At 40.5% G+C, this 19,373-nt stretch overlaps 3 protein-coding genes and 1 pseudogene across 9 annotated transcripts in view; 1 reads left to right on the top strand and 3 right to left on the bottom strand.

Moving 5' to 3' along the window:
• Positions 1–2,889, bottom strand: part of Shoc2 (SHOC2 leucine rich repeat scaffold protein) — an 80,664-nt gene extending 77,775 nt beyond the window's left edge. Inside the window, exon 1 of one of the 6 annotated variants that reach the window (XM_075974390.1) lies at positions 2,647–2,889. The gene's annotated coding sequence lies outside the window, so the exon portion shown is untranslated. Of the gene's footprint in view, positions 1–1,646; positions 1,849–1,910; positions 2,129–2,646 lie in introns of those variants that run through there. The other 5 variants (XM_075974394.1, XM_075974389.1, XM_075974395.1 and 2 more) reach the window with 5 other exon arrangements.
• On the top strand, positions 2,478–19,182 carry Bbip1 (BBSome interacting protein 1). Of its 2 annotated transcripts, none has more exons than XM_075974400.1 (4): positions 2,478–2,536; positions 15,363–15,438; positions 16,593–18,721; positions 18,966–19,182. In XM_075974400.1, exons 2-3 carry the CDS (start codon positions 15,393–15,395, stop codon positions 16,757–16,759), a joined length of 213 nt encoding a protein of 70 aa, XP_075830515.1. In that variant the 5' UTR covers positions 2,478–2,536; positions 15,363–15,392; the 3' UTR covers positions 16,760–18,721; positions 18,966–19,182. The 2 variants fall into 2 exon arrangements, with proteins under 2 accessions (XP_075830515.1, XP_075830516.1); XM_075974401.1 differs by lacking the exon at positions 2,478–2,536 and having other exon boundaries at positions 15,357–15,438; positions 16,593–18,221; positions 18,678–18,721.
• Positions 10,809–19,373, bottom strand: part of Pdcd4 (programmed cell death 4) — a 34,218-nt gene continuing 25,653 nt past the window's right edge. Inside the window, exon 13 of the mRNA XM_075974398.1 lies at positions 10,809–11,196. The gene's annotated coding sequence lies outside the window, so the exon portion shown is untranslated. The remainder of the gene's footprint in view (positions 11,197–19,373) is intronic.
• On the bottom strand, positions 17,672–19,222 carry LOC142851429 (F-box only protein 43-like; annotated as a pseudogene).

Raw genomic sequence — 19,373 nt, 5'->3', positions numbered from 1 at the left:
CTGTACTTGCTACAATTACCAAAAACAGCTCTGATCTACTTTCCAATTATGACATCTAAAAAAAAAACTAAAAAGCAATCCAGGTTCACAATATGAATGTATCTCTTTATACCATCACTTTTCTACCCATACTAACTTCTGAGTGAGAGAAAACAATGACGTATCACAAGACAAGTGCCAACGGAGACAAACACAGTTTCTTCAGGAACTGAGTAAGCACCTTGGGAAAATGTACTCTAAAGCGAGGCCAAGACCATAACTCCAAACTGAGATTTCAAGAGTGTGATTTCATGTTAGCTTTACATTACACATTGACTCCTTTGAAAGGTACAAATCAAACAAAACCCTTGTCTATTTTACTTTGCAAATGCATACTCAAACTAACAAAAATACTTTACATCTTAAGTTTAAAAGGCTTATATATACACTTAAATACTTTTTAAGCACTCAGCCAAAGTTCCATGTGTGGAAAATGATTACATATTTAGGTATTTATCTAAAATCTTTATCTGTCACATGAAAAAAATGATAAAATATATTTGTAATTTACTTTGTAGAATGTTACAAGTTGTGAATAGCTAAATCTCTAAATTTCTTCAAGTACATAGCAAAGAACAGTTATAAAGGCCATGCCAAGGCGGGGTGGCAGTGAAGACCAGGAGTGCACTAATAAAATTAAAAGTCTTTGTCAGTGCTGATGACTAAAACACAAAAACACTCGGTTGCACAAGTGTACCCTGGGATTCTGAAACACAGCAACCCCAAGTGTTTGATTCGGCAACCCCTCTGAGAAGATGTTGGAACTTCTGGCATGTATAAAGAGCATACAAGATTATACAGGTGTAAGAGACTAATCATCATGCTAGAGACCACTTTACCACACAAGCCACGACTGCAACCTAATTTTTCCTTCAGCATCCCTAGAGTCCTCAAAATTATTACGGTCTAGATCGCAAAACAGGTTTCCTCTTTTACACAAACCAACAGAAAGAAAATCAAATCTGCAAGTGTAAAGGGGAGATGAGATGGGAAACACAGCCCCAAAGCATCTTCTTTCCAATTCCCGAAAAGACATGTATTCCACCTGTTTGTAAAGCCCTACTTGTACAGTTAACACAAACCCTCTGAAAGGGAATGGGGGAAAGAGGGAGAGAGGAGAGGGGAGAGAAGGAGGGGAGGCGGGCAAAAGACTGCTTCGGAGTCCTTATTCTTCTACCTAGGCATGGGGGAGGGGATGGTACAAAACAATGGATACCGAGGGGCTGGGGGAAAATCGTTTTGCCCTGCAGCCTCCGGCGTTCCTAGCTGGGGGCGGGGAGTTACACTACTTTTCCTCTAGCCCTGAGAGCCAGCAAGGAGATTGCCATCAGGCGTGCTAACAGGGCGGTCTCGGCGGCCACAACTCCTTCCACCCGGCAACACACCCAAAGCCAGTTCACCACTCCACACGCAGGGTCTGCGCGAAGGCGCCCGCCCAGCGCCCAGGGCTTTGGGGAGGAGGCGCCGAGACCCCACCCCACAGCCCCACGGCCCCGCGGCCGCGCCCGCCCGCCCGCCCGGCGCCAACCGTCCACGACCCCCGGCGGCCCGCAGCCCCGGCCGGGCGGCGCAGAGAGCCGAGAGCAGCCCAAGCGAGCGCGACTGACCGTCTGCCCCGGGCCCGCGCCCGAGCCCCGGGGCTGTCCCAGCCGCCGTCTCCGCAGTAGGCCCGGCCCAATGCTGTCAGGGGCGGCCGGCTGCTCTCGGCGCCCCGCCCGCTGGTCCGGTGCAGGCAACGGCTCCGAGGACCAGGGGCTCCGGGCCGTGGCACCCCGGAAAGCGGCCGCGGCGCCTCCCAGGGCCCCGACCCCTCAGGCCTCGCCCGGCCCCGGAGGCTCGCGCCTGTCAGGACGTGTGGGGCCTCCCCCTACCGACAGCCAGCCGGACCGCCCGGCGAGCAGGAAGGCAACAGGGCTGACCCCAAGGCGCCCCCTCCGCCTCGCCCGCCGCAGGTTGTCGTCGGGACCCGGACTCCGCCAGCCCCGCTCACCTCCTTCCTCCTCCTCCTCCTCCTACTCCTCCACCTCCTCCGCCTCGTCCTCCGCTCCCAGAGCGACGCTCCCCTGCCACCGCCCCCCCGCCCCTCCCCCACTCGCCCCGCCCCTCCACACACTCCGGCTCCAATAGCCCCGCCCCGGGCCTCCTAGCAAGCCTGGCATTCGCTAGGAGGAATAGATGGGCGGAGCTAGAGCAAATGCAGTTGTCCAATCAGAGGGAGGTAGTGCTGCCAGTTTCCCTTTCCCCGCCCTTTTCCTTTCCTCCGCGGCTGTGAGCGGTCTCCCGCCCACTGGGCGCCGCTGGCTAGCTCGGCCACAGAGAAAGCCTCCAGCCGGGTAGAGAAACAACTCCCAGGCGGAAGTGACGATGGAAGGCCAGGCAGCCATAATTGATAATGGCAAGAGGCGTTTCCTGTCTCCCGTTTGACGTACACACGTTTCCTTCATTCCGTCCCCGTTACCCCGGGCAACGGCGGATCCGTCTGGGAAGAAAGGAACCCGTAAGTATACCTACAGGAGAGATGACCAGTCCACGACAGACGAGTTAATTCATACTCAGGTACCGCAGGCTTTGTTTTCAGGCCTTTTACAGAGATGCCTGATCACTTACCTAGAAGAAATAACTTAGAGCTTCAAAACTCCCTTGCGCCGGAAGTTGCGCTTGGTACTTCCTAGTAGGGTCCTAGCCAGAAGGTGGGAGTAATTGCCCCAGCCTGCGCCCCAGGGGGTGCCGCCTCTCCCAGAGTTGAAGAGTGAGGTGAGTGCGCCTCGTCACCAAGTGCGGGCCGGCCAGGCAGGATGAACCGCGTGCAGGGAGCTCTGAGAAGACTGGTAGGGCCTAGGGCCGCTTCCGCTGGCGGAGGGTTTTCTTTCCGGCTGGCAGGGCGGTGGCCAGTCTTCCCTCCGCCCCTCTGAGTTCCCTGGAGGGCGAGGCTGCCCGATACTCCGCCAGGCTGGCCAGAAGGCCGACCCGGGAGCCTGGGTCCCTAGCAACTGCTTAGCTGAGCTCCTGACCACGCCTCCACGAGTTCCTATCAAGTACAGTACTCCCTGACCTTTAAGGACTGTATTTCAGGATCAAAAAGGAATCAATTCCCACCCCAACTATCAAAGAAAAAGGTGACTTTCCCACCGCCAGTTTTCATCTTTTTCTGCCTTCCCGTCCTGAGCTCTGTAGTAGTCGTGAGTGTCTACGATTTATCAAACAACTTAATGCTTGTAAATATTCTTTTTAAAAAACACTTAAAATGTTGTATGTGTCTCCAAGAAACTATATCATGCAGTTCCTTCTGTAGACTTTTTGAGTCAAGAAGTCAGTCGTTCTGTATCTACAGATTGAATACTAAACTACGAGAAAAAGATAATTTTCAGGTAAATTAAGAATTGCTTGTACCTAACCAATGGATAACGAGAGTGCAAACCTACCTTCTCTACCTGTGTGCCAGGCAAAAATGAAGTTCTCTTGTCTTCTCTGAGGTTATTTAGTCTGACGAGTTTTGTGCCCATGATTCTGTAATCCTTGGAGATGGATTTCCAAATTGTCTCCAACAGGAAATGATTTCCCCCAAGCTTATATAGCACTTTTAAAAATCATTTCGTTTTGTGTGTGTTCATGTTTCACCTTCATGTATGTCTGTGAAAGTGTCAGATCCCCAGAAACTAGACTTACAGACAGTTGTGAGCTGCCATGTGGGTGCTGGGAATTGAACCTGGGTCCTCTGGGAGAGCAGGAAGTACTCTCAACCCCTGAGCCATCTCTGCAGCCTTTATATAGCACTTCTTGCATGTCTTACAATAGGCACTATTTAATGTATCCGCTGCTTAAATATTTTTAACCTCACAACTGTTCTTCTGCATGAATAAAATGGTTCGTGTGGGACTCGCCAGCTGGGCACCTAACCGTGCCCTGACATAACAGCCCCTCATTCGCTCTGCTCTGCGTGACTGAGACACTCCTAAGCAGTGTCACTGTTCTGCGCTGTATCAGAAATTGAGCGTAGTCCCTGCTACTGAGTGTTTTCTTAGGTCTACCCTCTGAAATCTTTACAGCATTGCCCCCCCCCGTCTGTTTTATTGTGAAAATGTGCAGACATTGCCAAGCTAAAAGAGCTAGGTGTGGTGCACCCAGGAGGCTGAAGCAAGAGGATCTCAAGTCAAAGCCACTGGAATACATAGTGAAATCTGATCTCCAAAAGGAGTGTGGCTAGAGACTGTACAGTCATGCACCATTTACTTATGTAGAATACTTGTTAACATTTTGCTATGTACACATTTCTTTCCTCACATTCCTAACTTATTACTATTTAAAAATAGGTTATAGATCTGCCGTTCGACACCCACAAGATTTCCTATATGAATTTCCTAAGAATTTTGAAATAGAGAAACTGAAAAATACAGTATCATTACAACCAAGAAAATTTTCAGTTTTCTAAAGTAAAATACAAAGAATATACAAATCAAAATTCTGTCAAAACTTTGTAATGTACATGGACATTACCACTCTTTAACTTTAGAACTGTCCCGGGAATCTTCTTCCCCTCTGTGACATGGGCATTTTGAAGAAGTCAACCAGAAGTATTGTTGAAAATGGATCCCTTTCCTTACTTCATGTGACCTAGAAGTTCAAGAATCAAGAGTCTTGATTAAGCTTGTTTCTTGTACATGACTACGTAACAGTATTATTTTTCCATTTGTGTTCTCAAATGCAACTACATGTACCCTTGCCATGTGTTACTAGTGAAGTCCATCCCATTTAGCATGCTGAAAGTTTGACATTTAACTTGCCTCTGTCTATAGAGTGCTTCCTAGTACTCTGGGCTGGCAATATAGACTGTCTCCCTTTAATAAATGTTGCTACTTTGCCTATGCTTGAAGCTGATGCAATGAAATCTACAGCACAGTATACTGATGTCAGCATAGTTTCTTGAGTTTCAAGTCCTGGCACCCTGTGGACTGCTGTTGAAAGATTGTAGCTCTGTAATTCAAATACACAATCTTGATGTTATCACGGCGGATACCACAGCAACTGTGGTCCATCTGGCCACAATCCAGTTTAGGCAATGTTATTTTCTCCCTGAAATTCTTCTGCAAGATCTAATTGTTCCTGTTGTTTCTATGATAGCTTTTTGGTAGTAAGCATTGCCTATTAAAAATTGCAAAACCAAGATTGTACTTAACACTGAATTCATTAGTAACATTCTCTGCCCGATGGATAGAGAACTGTAGAATTTAGTTGATAATCAAAAGAGAAAAACTCCCAAGAATGCACCCTACACTTACTTTTCATCTTGAAAGTGAAAAGAAATCTCTTAGGTTAGTATAGAATGTTTTTAGCTATCATACTGAAAGTTAAAATAACATGTTTCAATAGTTACTTTCTTTGTATAGGAGGAAGTGTGCTCATATATGATTGTGAAACAATTTTAGCTTGGTACTAAATTCAAGAAGGCTAAATAATATAGTAGTTAAGACTAGGTTTTAGAATCAGACCTGGATTTCAGGAATAAGACCATTCACTAGTAAGTGTCTGTGGGCCGTTTAAAACTAAATTTAAACAGAATTCAAATATTATGTAAAGTACTTTAGCTTGCCATATAGCTCACAGAAGGTGGTCACAGTATGATTGTTATCTTCTAAATCAGTATAATTTAGGCACATATTAGGCATTAAATGTTTAAAGGTCAATGAGATAGACAATTCTCCAAATTTATATCAAAAACATAAAAGATTCTAATTCATTGATTCTGGAGGACTTTAGAAAAAGTGCACATTTTTAATAATAAAGCAAGATTTTTATGCACAAAATCTGACATTTGCGGAATGAGCTTTAGAAAGCAATGTAAACTATCAAATATTTTTTTTCTTACATATTATAGAAATAGCTAACTAGTTATCTCAGCTACTAATTAACTTTTCACGAGACTAAAAGTTAATATTTTTAAGAAATATCACCTAGACCTGAATTTTAAAACAGGTTATTAAAGAACAATATTTTACATGAGATGAATATGAACTTAATAGTGGTATATGCTATTGGAATCTCCCAGTGCTTATGACATCATCCAAATCCCCCAGGAGCAGTTCCTGTTCCAAGACTTAGGCACATTTCAGAAACTAGACAGCACACATTTTATTAACATGAGTCTGAGTTAATTAGCCAAACTGAGCATGTTGCAGCACATCTATACTAGCAGGTGCCAGCTAGCAAAGCAGAATAGAAGCTGCTATGTCTCCAGCTGTCTGATGTCTGATGTCAGTTGGCTTCTCCACATGAATGTTATCAGTCCACACTCTGCTGGCAGATGAGCATTTGCTTGAGTAAAAGTGGGTTTTACTACTGCACATCTACCTGGAAGCATTCGTTCAGGGCTCACTCTCACCTTTCCTTATTAGCTTACATTGTGATGGAGGAAGGTCATTGGTTAAAATAAAAGAAGCTGCTTGGCTCTCATTGGTTAGGAGATAGGTGGGAGGAGTAAACAGAACAGAATGCCGGGAGGAAGAGGAAGTGAGGTCAGACTCCACAGCTCTCCTCTCCGGAGCAGATGCAAGAGAGACGCCATGCTACCTGCTCCAGCGAAGACGCACGCTATGAAGCTCCGACCCAGGATGGACTTAGGCTAGAATCTTCCCGGTAAGCGCACCTAGGGGCGCTACACAGATGATTAGAAATGGGCTAAATTAATATGTGAGAATTAGCCTAGAAGAGGCTAGATAGGAAGGGGCCAAAGCAGTGTTTAAATGAATACAGTGTCTGTGTAATTATTTCGGGTAAAGCTAGCCGGGCAAGGTAGGCGGCTGGGGTTTTGGGGACATAGCCCCGCCGCCGCCGCCCATATTACTACAACATTGGACAAGCTATATGAGACCGGAAGTGCAGCTCAGGGGTGAATGTCCAGTTAGTATACAAAAGGCCGAAAATTTAATACCCATTCTTCCAAAATCTGTTTTTGAAACCTCATCATTCAACTTCAACATTTGAATAAAACAAGATTTTTGTTATTGTTCCTACAATTCTGTGCCAAATTTCAATTCTGTGCACTTGAAACTGCACCAAACAAGCTGAATTTACTTTAAAAGAGCTAACTTAATGAGTATTTACAAAATGATTTATTTTAAAAGCCCTAACAATGAATATCCTTTGTATAATAGGATTGCTTCTGGTGGTTCAATATTTAGGATTTGAATCTTAGTTCCTAGCAGGCCAGATCCAGTGGTTTTCACTAGTCGCACCAGCTCTGCTGGAGGATGAAGCAGGAGTATTACTTGAGCCCAGGAGTCCCAAAGCAACCTCAGCAACTGCATCCCAATCCTGTCTCAAGAGGGGGAGAGGAAGTTGGAGAAATGGCACAGACATTAAAGACTAGGTTTCCAACTTTAAAAAAAAATCAAACAAAAGTCAATCCCTGCACAACTGGTACAGTTAGACAATTGCAGTGGTTCTGTATTTAACTACAGGTCAATGTTAGATGTGCTTAGCAGCTGAGCTGATAGGAGGAGGGAAGCAATGGGAATCCTAAGGACTAGAGAACTGGAGAGGACATGTTTCCAAATACAGCTAAAATTTGGATTTTATGTCAAATCTTCAGGTTTTCAAAATTGATTCAAACACTTTTTAAACATCCAGCAGACCATTAAACTAAATTAAAATTAAACTAGTCTGGGACTATAGGGCTCCAGCATTATGATGTCTATATTTCAAAAAAAAAGCATTACGACTTAAAGAGTCACAAAATGCTTTAAAGCACTATTGTAGTCAGAGGCTGCTTGTTCGTTTCCCGAATGCTCAGACCCGAGGTAATCACACAGAAACATATTAATCGCAATACTGTTTGCCCAATAGCTCAAGGGTATTTGTAGCTAGCTCTTACATCTTGAATTAGCCCATTTCTGTTATTTTATATTTTACCATGAGACACGTGGTTTATCAGTACCTAGCGTCTTTCTCCTCCAGCAGCTACATGACGTCTCCCTGATGCCACCTACTCTCTACTCCTCTATCTGCTTAGAATTCCCATCCTGTCCCTTTCTGCACTGCAACAGCCCCAAAGCAGCTTCTTTATTAACCAATGGTATTCACAGCATACAGAGGAGAATCCCACATCACACTATTACTTCTGTTGGTAAGAATCAAGTCACTTGTCATCTCTGCCAAAGATTCAAGATAGATTTTTAACATACAACAGAATTCTGTTCCCTTGGTTACAGTCCGTACAGGTTTCTACTCTTCACTACTCACTTAAAATCTTCCACGTGATTTCAGCCTCGAGTTGTAGATATTATAAAGTACATTTGCTTTATCACACATTCTAAAAAACATTTAAGGATACAACTTGGCAGTGCATGCTGCTTTAAATTTAAATAAGTAAAAAATGTTAAAGAAAAACACTTAAATAGATCATGCTGTCATATTTATAGGAAATACAATGTCTACAAAAATTCAAAGGTCTTGGAACTTAGAAGATCCCTTAATGGCAGTGTAGAGCAAGTACATCATGGTATAAAAATTTGACCTCGGATAGTAAACCATGCTGAATTTCTAGGCATTTGTCTATCTGCTCTTTATGTGGAACTTTTAATTTTGGATAGATATTGAGATATGAAGTATGTTTTATATGAGGAAACCAAGCTGCATAATGGTTAAGGAATGTATTCAGAGTCACACAGCTAAGTTAACCATCAGTTTAACTTAGGTACCTCATTTAAAGTGGATACATGAAACAGCAAAAACAGCTATACTAATTCGCATAGAATACAACTCTATATGTAAATAAATTTACATTTACTTAAATAAATGAAATAGATTACTGAAAGAAAATTTTTACCTCAAGCTTGTTTTCCGAAAGCTTTTGTTGTCATGGCTTGTTTGAAACACATAGAACCCCTAAACTACTCTGAAGCATTCCATTTCATACTTTAGAGATGGGTTTTCTATAAATTAGGATAAGCTGATGAGTTTACTTAACAAGGGAAAGAGTGATAGTGAAGACCAAGTAACAGGAATGGTGAGCAATATAAGAAGACATTTTCCTATGGGAGTGACTTCTAATACAAAACCAAATATTCCTGTGAGCTAGAACAGTTTTAGAAATGGATCCAAATCCTGTCCTGGGTCTTGATTTTGATGTTTCTGATCCATATTCTTATAACTGGAGTTAGATCTCAGTAATCTGTCACCCCTTCTACCACTTCAGTGACCACAGCTTGCATTTCCCAGATAGCTAGACAAAGATATGACCTAAAGCGTTTAGCTCTGTCTAGCTATTTAACATATTGCATGTCTGCTCCGAATGTGACTGCTCTGCTGGAACATTCTTTTAAAACATACATTCTGCTCAACTGTCTTAATACATATGACTTTCTTCTAAACAGTGACATGAAGTTAAGGTATATATATATATACCTTATTATATTAATTTATTTTTTCAAGACAGGGTTTCTCTGTGTAGCCTGGCTATCCTAGAACTCACTTGGTAGACCAGGCTGGCCTTGAAGTCAAGAGATCCTCCTGCCTCTGCATCCCAAGTGCTGGCATTAAAGTCCTACAGCATCACCACCCAGGTAGATACATTCAAACTAATCTGTGTATAAGATCATTACTAAGAGTGTGACTTATAGAGAATGATGGGAGTCTATAGCCATACCACTGTAAAACACAACTGACCTCTGAAGGCAAGCAGGTTCTGACCTGGTTGATGGGTGATGGGTGAATAATTCTGAAATGTTCCTCCTTACTGGTATGTTTTTCTTTATTAAATATTAGTAATAAACCCCCATAACTTTTTTAGACTTCATTTTTTCTGAGAATCTAGTTTTATGACATCATTATAGCGGTACAGTACAGTATTGCTAATATTCACTGAACTCTTATTGCTAGGGATTGATGTGAGGCTTGATATGAATTCTGTATTTCCCATGCATTAGTATGGCATGTGTGCACCTACACACATACAAAATAAGCAAAATGCTTTAAAAGGATGCTTCTCTTCACTGCTGTGTATTCCTGTGTTTTTACCACTAATCCCACCACCCACCATTTTCCACCCCTGAGTGATTTTGTACCTCTGTCATTGATACTGATGTACAGCTGACTCTGTGTACCTCAATCATTTTTATCTTCCAACTGAACTTACACACTTGCTGAACCTAAACCTGAATTGTGATGTTTTAAGTCAGTGTTATATTGCTGTGAAGAGACACCATGACCAAAGCTCCTCTTCTTTTGGTTCTGTGATCCAGCTGGTTGCCAAGACTGAAACATCCACTGCCTATATTAGACTCTTTAAAGTGCCTTTCAGTTGTCCTCCTAAAACAGCTTTTACATCTGTGCAGGTCCTTTGTCTTGAAGATACTGCAGTGATTGCAGCTGCCAGTGTAAGACCACCTTTAAGATAGAGAGCCACAGAGAACAGCGGATGTCCACCCGCACCACTCTAGGTAGGTCTACATGTGCATGCAGCACAACTGTCACCATGATGGACTTGTGTCATAGAATGCTATTCTGACAGGCAACAGCAAACAGCTGTTATTTTTGCCAGTTTCTCAAATACTCTGCAAGATATTTCTCTTTTCATGTTAAAGTAGTTCCTTTAAAAGACAGTGTTTTCCAAGAGTGTCTGAACTTTCCACTTACTAATGAAAGAAGATAAACCATATTGAATTGATCTTTATAAATTATTCAGGAAAAGGGTGATTTCAAAGTAGCTTTATTATATTGTAAATAATGGTGTTTTCCTTGGAGTGTGCTCCGCCTATCATGTGTCTTACCACACATCTACAGGCTGTATACCATGTAAGCATTTTTAAAGGAGTCCAGGATCAAATAAGTTTGGCAAATAATACATTTTCAGTTCTCCTGCTGCAAATTCATTACATACTTTATTACATTTAAGTTTCAAGAAAGTTTTGATGTTAAAAAGGAAAATAACTTTTCCTTCATAGAGCATCTCAAATTTTAGTTAACTAAAATTCTCTCAGAAAATCTATCAATATTTCTAAGTACAACATAATGTGATTTTACAAATGAGTAGTATTTATGTGAGGTTACACATATGCTTCAAGACACCTACAGACAATCAGGGCAGAATGAAGGCAAGCGAGGCTAAGAATAGTGAACTTGTAGACCATTAACTTCCATGTGAAGTCTCTAAGGCTTAATTTCCTGAAAAAAAAAGGAGCCAATAGTTAACTATGCTTAGTCTCATTTCCTGTACCTACCCCTCCCTTCACAATCACATAACAAAAAAGAAAAAGAAAAAGGCATTTTCCTAGCCAGTGTAGAATTTTACTGCGATGAAATACTTCAAGGACCAAAATCTCTTGAGTACCAGAGACAGTAAATAAAGCACATTTCAAGACTAAGGACTTGGGATTCTTAGGGAATGCTGAGCTTTCACAAAAGGAAATGCTCAGTGCTCAACTTCCAAAACTACACAAGGAAGTGAGGTACTAAGGATGCAGCTCAGTAGTGAAATGCTAGCCTAGCATACACAGTGAGGAAAAATTAATTTACTAATTTGTTATTAATAGGTCACTATGACTTTCAAATATATAACAAGTTCAAACAAAAATTTTTCCCATTCCCATCTCAGTACTTATGCCTATATAAATGAAAAGTCAGATTCCAATAAATTCTCGGCCAAGCATATGTAAACTTACTGAGAAAAAAAGTCCTAAGTAAAAGATGTGTGGTCAATAATTTAACAATCTGTACTGTAAAGTTTTAATTTTATTAATTTATTTAAATTTTTGTAACCAGCTAATATGCTAGTACGATCAGTAACATATCAAGTATGAAAATGTTACATTAGATTAAAATAGTGTTAAAAATAAAGAGATCTAGGGATTAAAATAATATAAAAGCTCTAAGAACTTTTCCTTTTTATTAAAATGTTACTACCATTTACATTGGTTTTAAAAATTGATGTTAAGTATGTAGAAATCATGTCCTTTGTAATTACAACTGAAAAATATTTGTTGATTTAGAAACATGTCGTGATGAATTGCAGGTAAGACTCTGAAGAGAATGTGCATTCTTAAGGTAAAAAGGACACTTTAGTGATCTCCTCTTCCAGCTTGTCCAAATACATGACTGATTTTAAAAGCATCTTTCTTAGACAAGTCTTTCAGTGCTCCAAAAACAGTAAAATATCATATGACAAACGTTTTTGAGTTCTTTTGCATTCATTTTAGACATCCATTACTGTGGTAGGTTTACATTGACTTCTCAGGATCTTAAAGTACACTGCCCATCAGAACTATGTTCTCTGAGAGAGAGTACAAACTTTAAAAAGGGACGGAAACAGCACAGTAGTTTCCAGTTTGTCTGAAGACAAACAATAGTATAGTAACACTGCACTTAGCAGTGTTAAACATGCCAGGTGGTAACAGCGCACACCTTTAATGCCAGCACTCAGGAAGCAGAGACAGGCAGATACGAGTTCGAGGCCATCCTGGTCTACAGATCGAGTTTCAGGAAGGCTCCAACACTACAAGGAAACCCTGTCTTGCTATATATATGGGTTCCAATATGGTAAGAATACATCTACTTCATTTTAATATTTGTTTTAATATGCCATCACAATCTGGGTCATTTTTTAGTCTGAGATAGCATTCTAGTCTGTGCTTAACCCATAATTTATCTCTTGGCCAGTTGGTGAACAAGTGGGCTCAGTATTGCTGAACATGTTGCTCGTCAATGTCATTTTTAATGCAATGCTGAGTGGCCATCCCGACTCATAAACATCTGCTGTAGTTTCATAAGTATGATAGCTCTGAGGTCAAATACTTGGTTTTAGTAGATAGAGCAAAGTAGCTCTATAAAAAAAATTGAAAGAGGGTGCTCATTTCCATAAGCCTTCTTTCGATGTGGAGGTTAACAGGCTTTTTGATTTGTCCACATTTCCAAAGTGTAGCACATAAACTTACACATATACAAACAGTCTTTGCTTAAAGTGTCATCCTAATGATTTTCCTATTACAATTGGATTACCGTCTTCCAGCATTCAATTTAAACTTCTATCTGTACTAAGCTACTTTCTGTTGTTTCTCTTCCCTTATCCCTAGCTGTAGGCTCCAAAAGGCAAAAGATTTTTTTTGTTCACTGATGAACATTGTCTGGCATATGGTAGGCCCTCATGGCAGTTTTCCAATACACATTTCAGTAATATATGTTTTTCTTTTTTGATCCATCCATCTCTGGTTTTGTATACATCCCATCTGCATTGATACTCTGCTTAGAAATAGCCACAACTCTTTAGAAATCACTACACCCTACAAAACACTTGTGTTTGGCGAATAGCAGACTGCTATGAGAAAAAAGAAAGAAAAGAATATTCCTTCTTACTCTAGACTCCCAGGGCAATTATCCAAAGTGCATATCCTGGCCAACGCTAGCCATTAGATCTCCACCTTGCTTATTTTAGCCCTTCCCTTCCTGTTTCTCTCCTGTCAAGGCCTAAGGGGCCTACAACAAGAATCAGTCCTACTAAAGCAGAAACCGCCTAAGCAAACGAGGGCACTGATGTTACCCTCACCAGTGTCAACACATTCTTTGCCAGTCCTTTAGCCCCACACCCTTTCCACTAACAATGGCTCAGTCAAACAGATGAACACCAAGTATCATTGTTTTTCCTCTTGTATTTTGGATGTGTAAGAGGTAAAAACCAAAGGAAAACAAAGAGTAGTGATGTAATTATACAAAGCTAGAGTTGCTCTTTCTGTAAACAGCTAAAACTTAACCTACCATGATAGGCAGCATCTTGCTTGTATGTAGGAAACTAGTTACTGTGCTTTACTTTTCTCAATGAGTAATGCCCATCCTTTTCAGTGGCATGTCAGATCTGATGCAGGCACGGGATTTTCATTGTGATGTTTTTAATGGAGATACAAGGGGGCTCAGTAGCTATATTGATTTAAGTAGGGATATGCACTGCTATCAGTCTTCCACCCAACATTGAAGAAAAAAGGCTTGAGTATTAAGTTTCGGGCCTAAATAGAAAGGAAAAATGTATTTGGGGCTGTGCATTCTAAGGAAATTGCATGGTATACTTACCTCACACTCCATTTAGAGAAGAGTTGCTTTCCTGGCCTACTCCTTATATCATCTACTGTCCCTGATAGAACAGAGAGAGAACAGGAATAAAGTTTGAAGACAGGAGTTCTGAAAAACAGATAGAGGTTCTCAGGAACCTAGACATTCCAGAGTAATTTGAAGGAGAAGATAATCAGTTGAAGAACATAAAGTAGAAAGCTTATATTAGGAATGTCTAAGGAGTGGAACAAGAATGACAAAGAACAAAAGCAGCTTCATTTGGTTATAATTAATTTGCAGTGGGTGGAAAAGCAGGCACGGAGCCAGCATCACCACTTTATAAATAATAAATCTTGGAAGTAACATTGTGAAAGACAGAGTAAGGTTGCCTCAGTGTAGTGAAACATCACTGAATGGGTGGCACTGTCTAGAAAACCGTATTTAGAAAGGCACCATTCTACAACTTGATCCAGGAACTTAGAGCAGACAGTATAGCTGTAATCTGCAACAAGTGTTACTGGCTTAAATAGCCATAATACTACAGGAACTTGTATCCTGGTCCTTTAGCATATAGTATCTCAGTGGAACTACTAAAGCATGCTTCATGTCTATTTCATAGCTTGCTTACCCACTATGTTGCTTCTTACAGGTTACAGCTGAGCAACCCAGAATTAAAAGTTAGGAATCAGCTGTCAGCAACACAAGAAAGAATGTTAGGAAATGTTGCCTATTACCACCTCCTCATCTCCACCTCACCCCTTTTCAGTGGTAGATTGGTGTTAGCGCCTTCTCAAGAAAGAAGCTGTCAGTAAACTAAGAAGCCTTACTATATACCTTTTCTCAACTGATTTCCTTTTTTTTAAAAAAAGAAAGTATGTCAGGCAATGGTGGTGCACACTATTAATCCCAGCATTTGAGAGGCAGAGGTAGGTGGGTCTCTGTGAGTTTGAGGCTGGTCTGGCCAACAGATGAGTTCTAGGACTGCCAGGGCTGTTACACAGAGAAACCCTGTCTCAAAAAACAAAATAGAAAAAAAAAAATGTAAAAGCAAAAAGAGAAGTGAAGTTTTACAAATTTTTTCCTAGGATAAGAAGTTAGAATGCTTAGCATTCCAGTTACTAAAGACTGACAAGATCTAGATACATGTAAAATGTCTCAGCCTTATTTCAGAGAACCACAGAAAACTGCTCAGGAAATCTTACAGGAAATCTTCACTTTCTGTAGTATTTGTTTCAGCTATGGTCGCTAGGAATTCTTTGGGAATTTTAATGTCAGTAACTGATTTCTCATTGAAGGAGCAAAAGCACCGTATCCAGCAGTTATAAATGGCAGAAGTGAAGTCGATGTTCCGGGAAGTCCTTCCAAAACAAGGTATATTTCACAAGTATTTCATTGTAGACTACTAGAGACTTATCAGGTGATGGGTATAGCACAGCAGAATAGCTAAGTGCCTACATCTTCCGGGTTATGACAGTCCACTCTCACTTATATTTTGTTTTCATGAGTAGGTTGTAAAAGAAATTCTCACTTTTCTCAACAAAGGATACCAAATTAAGTACTGTTTCTTGTAACTATAAATCTTATTGTACTGAGCTAGGCAGTGGTGGCACACACCTTTAATCCCAGCACTTGGGAGGAAGAGGTAGGTGCATCTCTGTGAGTTTGAGGCCAGCCTGGTCTTCTACCAGAGCTAGTTCCAGGACAGGCTCCAAAGCCACAGAGAAAACCTATTTCAAAAAAAAGAAAAATCCTGTTGTACCTCAGTGCAGAATACATGTGAAATTCTCAGTGAAATGGAATTTAAAGCAAGATTGAAAATATGGGGAAAGTAACCTAAAGTCATACTCTGGTGAGAAAAGCTAACCATTCCAGTTAAATAATTCATAATTTGAGCATTCGCGTTAAATATTTCACCTTGCTGTATTTCTGTGTTGTGTATATATTCCTCCAATTAAACATTTGGTCCAAAAAGCTATGGTATATCGAAGTCCAGCTCTTGTTTCCTGACCCTTCTGTAGTGTTAAGAAATGTTGCTTGTGGGATCACTGCTTTGTCAGTCTAGGAACAGAAACTTTTTCATTGACTTACATTCTAATTACAAATCAAAACCACCAAGCATCTTCCTCTGCTGTGGGATAATGCTCTTGTACCCTGTAAGATTTATTGGTTCAATAAAATGCTGATTGGCCTGTAGTCAGTCAGGAAGTATAGATTGGGTGACCAGACTAGAATAACTGGGAAGAGGAAAGGCTCAGTCTGCGGTCACCAACCGCAGAGAAAGCAAGATAAAAATGTTGCATTGAGAAAAGGTACCAAACCACATGGCTAAACATAGATAAGAATTATGAGTTAATTTAAATTGTAAGAGCTAGTTAATAATAAGCCTGAGCTAATAGGCCAAACCATTTATAGTTAATAAACGGTTATTTATCTGTGTTTATTTGTGACTGAGCATCTGCGGGACTGGATGGGACAAAAACTTCTGTCTACATTCCTCAAATTAATTTCTTATTTCTTATTAATAGGGCAGTTGTCTGTAGAAGATGTAACCACAATGGTGCTGTGTAAACCCAAGCTTTTACCCTTAAAATCTCTGACTCTGGAAAAACTAGAGAAAATGCAGCAAGCAGCACAGGATACAATCCGCCAACAAGAAATGGCAGAAAAAGAAGACCAGCAAATAGCCCACTGACTAGTACCACTTTAAGGGGACAACCCATCTCACCTGTTCAGGAACTAGAAACTATTCTGCATCTATAGGCTGAAAATACATAATCAAACTGGACATTCATAATTTTAAAAAATAAAATTTGGGAACTTAAACATTGGCTTGTATTAAAAAGAAAACTTTGAATGATGTTTTATGGGATCTTAAAAAGGTTTTCAAAATTATAAATTACCTTATTCAACCTACCTACTGTAGTAGTGTTAGAGATTAGATGTGTCTTTTCTGGATGATGGATTCCTCATCTTTTTAGACACCTAAATCTGAAAATAAACTATTCTTGAATATATTGTTACCCAGAAACAAACATAACCAGTTATGTACCATGTCATCCTTAATGGTATGTAGCCTGACCATAATGACAGCAGTAACAACAAAACTGGTTTCTTAACAAATTTGATTTTTAAAAAACCTTCAGCTATTTTGGAGTCAACTTAGCTTTTAATTACACTAATTTTAAGAAATAGAGAATTTCAAAAGTATTGATTACCAAATACAAAAACCTAGAAATGCTTTATTTTAGCCATCACAGTAATAAACCAATAAAATAAATATGAGCTTTAAAAAACACTAGAGGGTTTTCTTTCTAAAAGATTACCTAGCCTTGTAACCAAGAAAATATTTTGGAAATTGTAAATATAATGGTTGATTGCAGTCACTAGACTTCTTCAATTGCCACAGACTTTGAAACCTTGCTAAGTAATTAGCCTTTATAAAAGAGGCTAGAAATATGATCTCCCTTTAAAGTAACTTATTTATTGGTAATTACATATTAATATTTAGATAAATGTAAAGCTTTAAGTAGAATACTTGATTTAAGAGAATACTTCTTAATACTTAAGAGAATACTTTTTTTCTTCCATGAGCAACTTTTATTTCTTACCTGAATAAACTCTCTGAAGTCAAGGAATCTAAAACCATAGTTAAAATATGCTTCAAATTTCTATACTGTAATTCCGTCAAGATATCCAGCTGTTCTATGCCCATCTTCTTGCCAATCAGTCCTGCCAGAATATGCTGAAGTCTGTTTCCTCATCCCTTTCCTCAAAGAATGCCTGGTCATCTTCCTGCTAGAATCTCTTCTTTTTGCTTTTCATAAAGAGCTCAGGAACTAACAGGAGGCTGGGGTATTTTGACAAGTTCTTAAAGCTTAAAGTCCAATCCCTGATCTTCTCACTGGAGCCTTGCTAACCCTCCGAGGTGACTGAAGCAGCACCCACTCTTACTTCAGAGTTGGGAGTAACCATCTGCTTTTCATCTTCCGTTTCTGACTGGGAGCCTTGCTCCCGGAGAGTGGACAGTCTCCTCAACCTTCCAGGATGCTTTGGCTTTTTTACAAGGTCTCCCATTCTGGGGGGTCCCCTTCTGAAACAGTTCTTCTTGCAAAGAGCCCTCTTGGTCAGAAATGGAATCTTCCAACTTATTCCAGGTAAGGGAGCTAAAACCACAGTCTCCAGGTGTTGAAACACTGTCTCTCACTTCTGCTGAAGAAGAAAGCGTTTGGCTCCCCTTAAATCTAGTTTTTGATATGAGACTACTTATTGGAGTTACATACATGGTTGTAACCTCTGCTCCAAAGGTTGTCTGGCTACCAGAGGAGCCCAGTTCAGGACGTGTTCTCATCACTAACACTTAAACTGCTGTCACGAAAGTCGTGTGTGATAGAGCCTTGGAAATCATTGCCTTGAATTGGAGACAGACATTCCACTCCGAATAAGCCACACTCTCCCGTGGAATCATCAACTGTGGAAGTCTTGTGCTGAGTAAAACTTAACCTCAACTTCTGACTGCTAGAAGTACCATCCTCTGTAACTAACGAGCAGAAGTTGTCCTGCTTTGGGAAACGCTTTTCTAGGCTAACAACGTGGCTTATGTTGCTTTCCAGAGACCAGCTTTGTGGATCCGAATCCCCTTTCAGAAGAGTGAAAGGTAAGTCAAGCCGCTACGCAATGAGCATGTTTTCCTTCTGAAGGAGAATACTTTTTTAAACGTCAACAGAATTTAAAGATAAGAGCTGTTTATATATTAGACAAACTTTATTCAACTCCAGTTCAGATCAATAAACAAAGATAAACTGTGCATGTATGTCCCTAGTGTAACCTTAAAAGGCTTTTCAACTATTACACTGCTCTAAGATTTTTAAGTGTCTTGTGTTTATGCCACTTATATGTAGGTGTCCATAGAAGTCATAAGAGGATATCTGATACCCCAGAAAACTCAAGTTCCTGAAGGTTGTGAGCTGTACGATGTGGATGCTAAGAATCCAACTTGGGTCCTATGAAAGAGCAGCAGGTGCTCACTGCTGCTTAGTGATCTCTCTAGTCCTATTTTTTATTATTATTATTAAAGTTTGAAGGTTAAAATAAAAAAAGAGTTTGTAATAACTTGAATTCACTAAGCTCAAGTGTACTTGTTCTGAAAGCCAGGCATGATGGTCCATGCCTTTATTCCCAGCACTCGGACACGAGTAGACACAGACTACCATGAGTTTGAGGACACAGGCCAGCCAGAGCTACATAACAAGACTCTGTCTCAAGAAACAACAAAGCATTTTTGTTTGTCCTGCACTTTGGGAATGAAC

This window comes from Microtus pennsylvanicus, chromosome 5 (genome assembly GCF_037038515.1).
Source record: "Microtus pennsylvanicus isolate mMicPen1 chromosome 5, mMicPen1.hap1, whole genome shotgun sequence".
In the NCBI taxonomy this organism is placed as follows: Eukaryota; Metazoa; Chordata; class Mammalia; order Rodentia; family Cricetidae; genus Microtus; species Microtus pennsylvanicus.
Note: the sequence above shows the minus strand (reverse complement) of the source record. Positions and strands in the feature narration are given on the sequence as shown.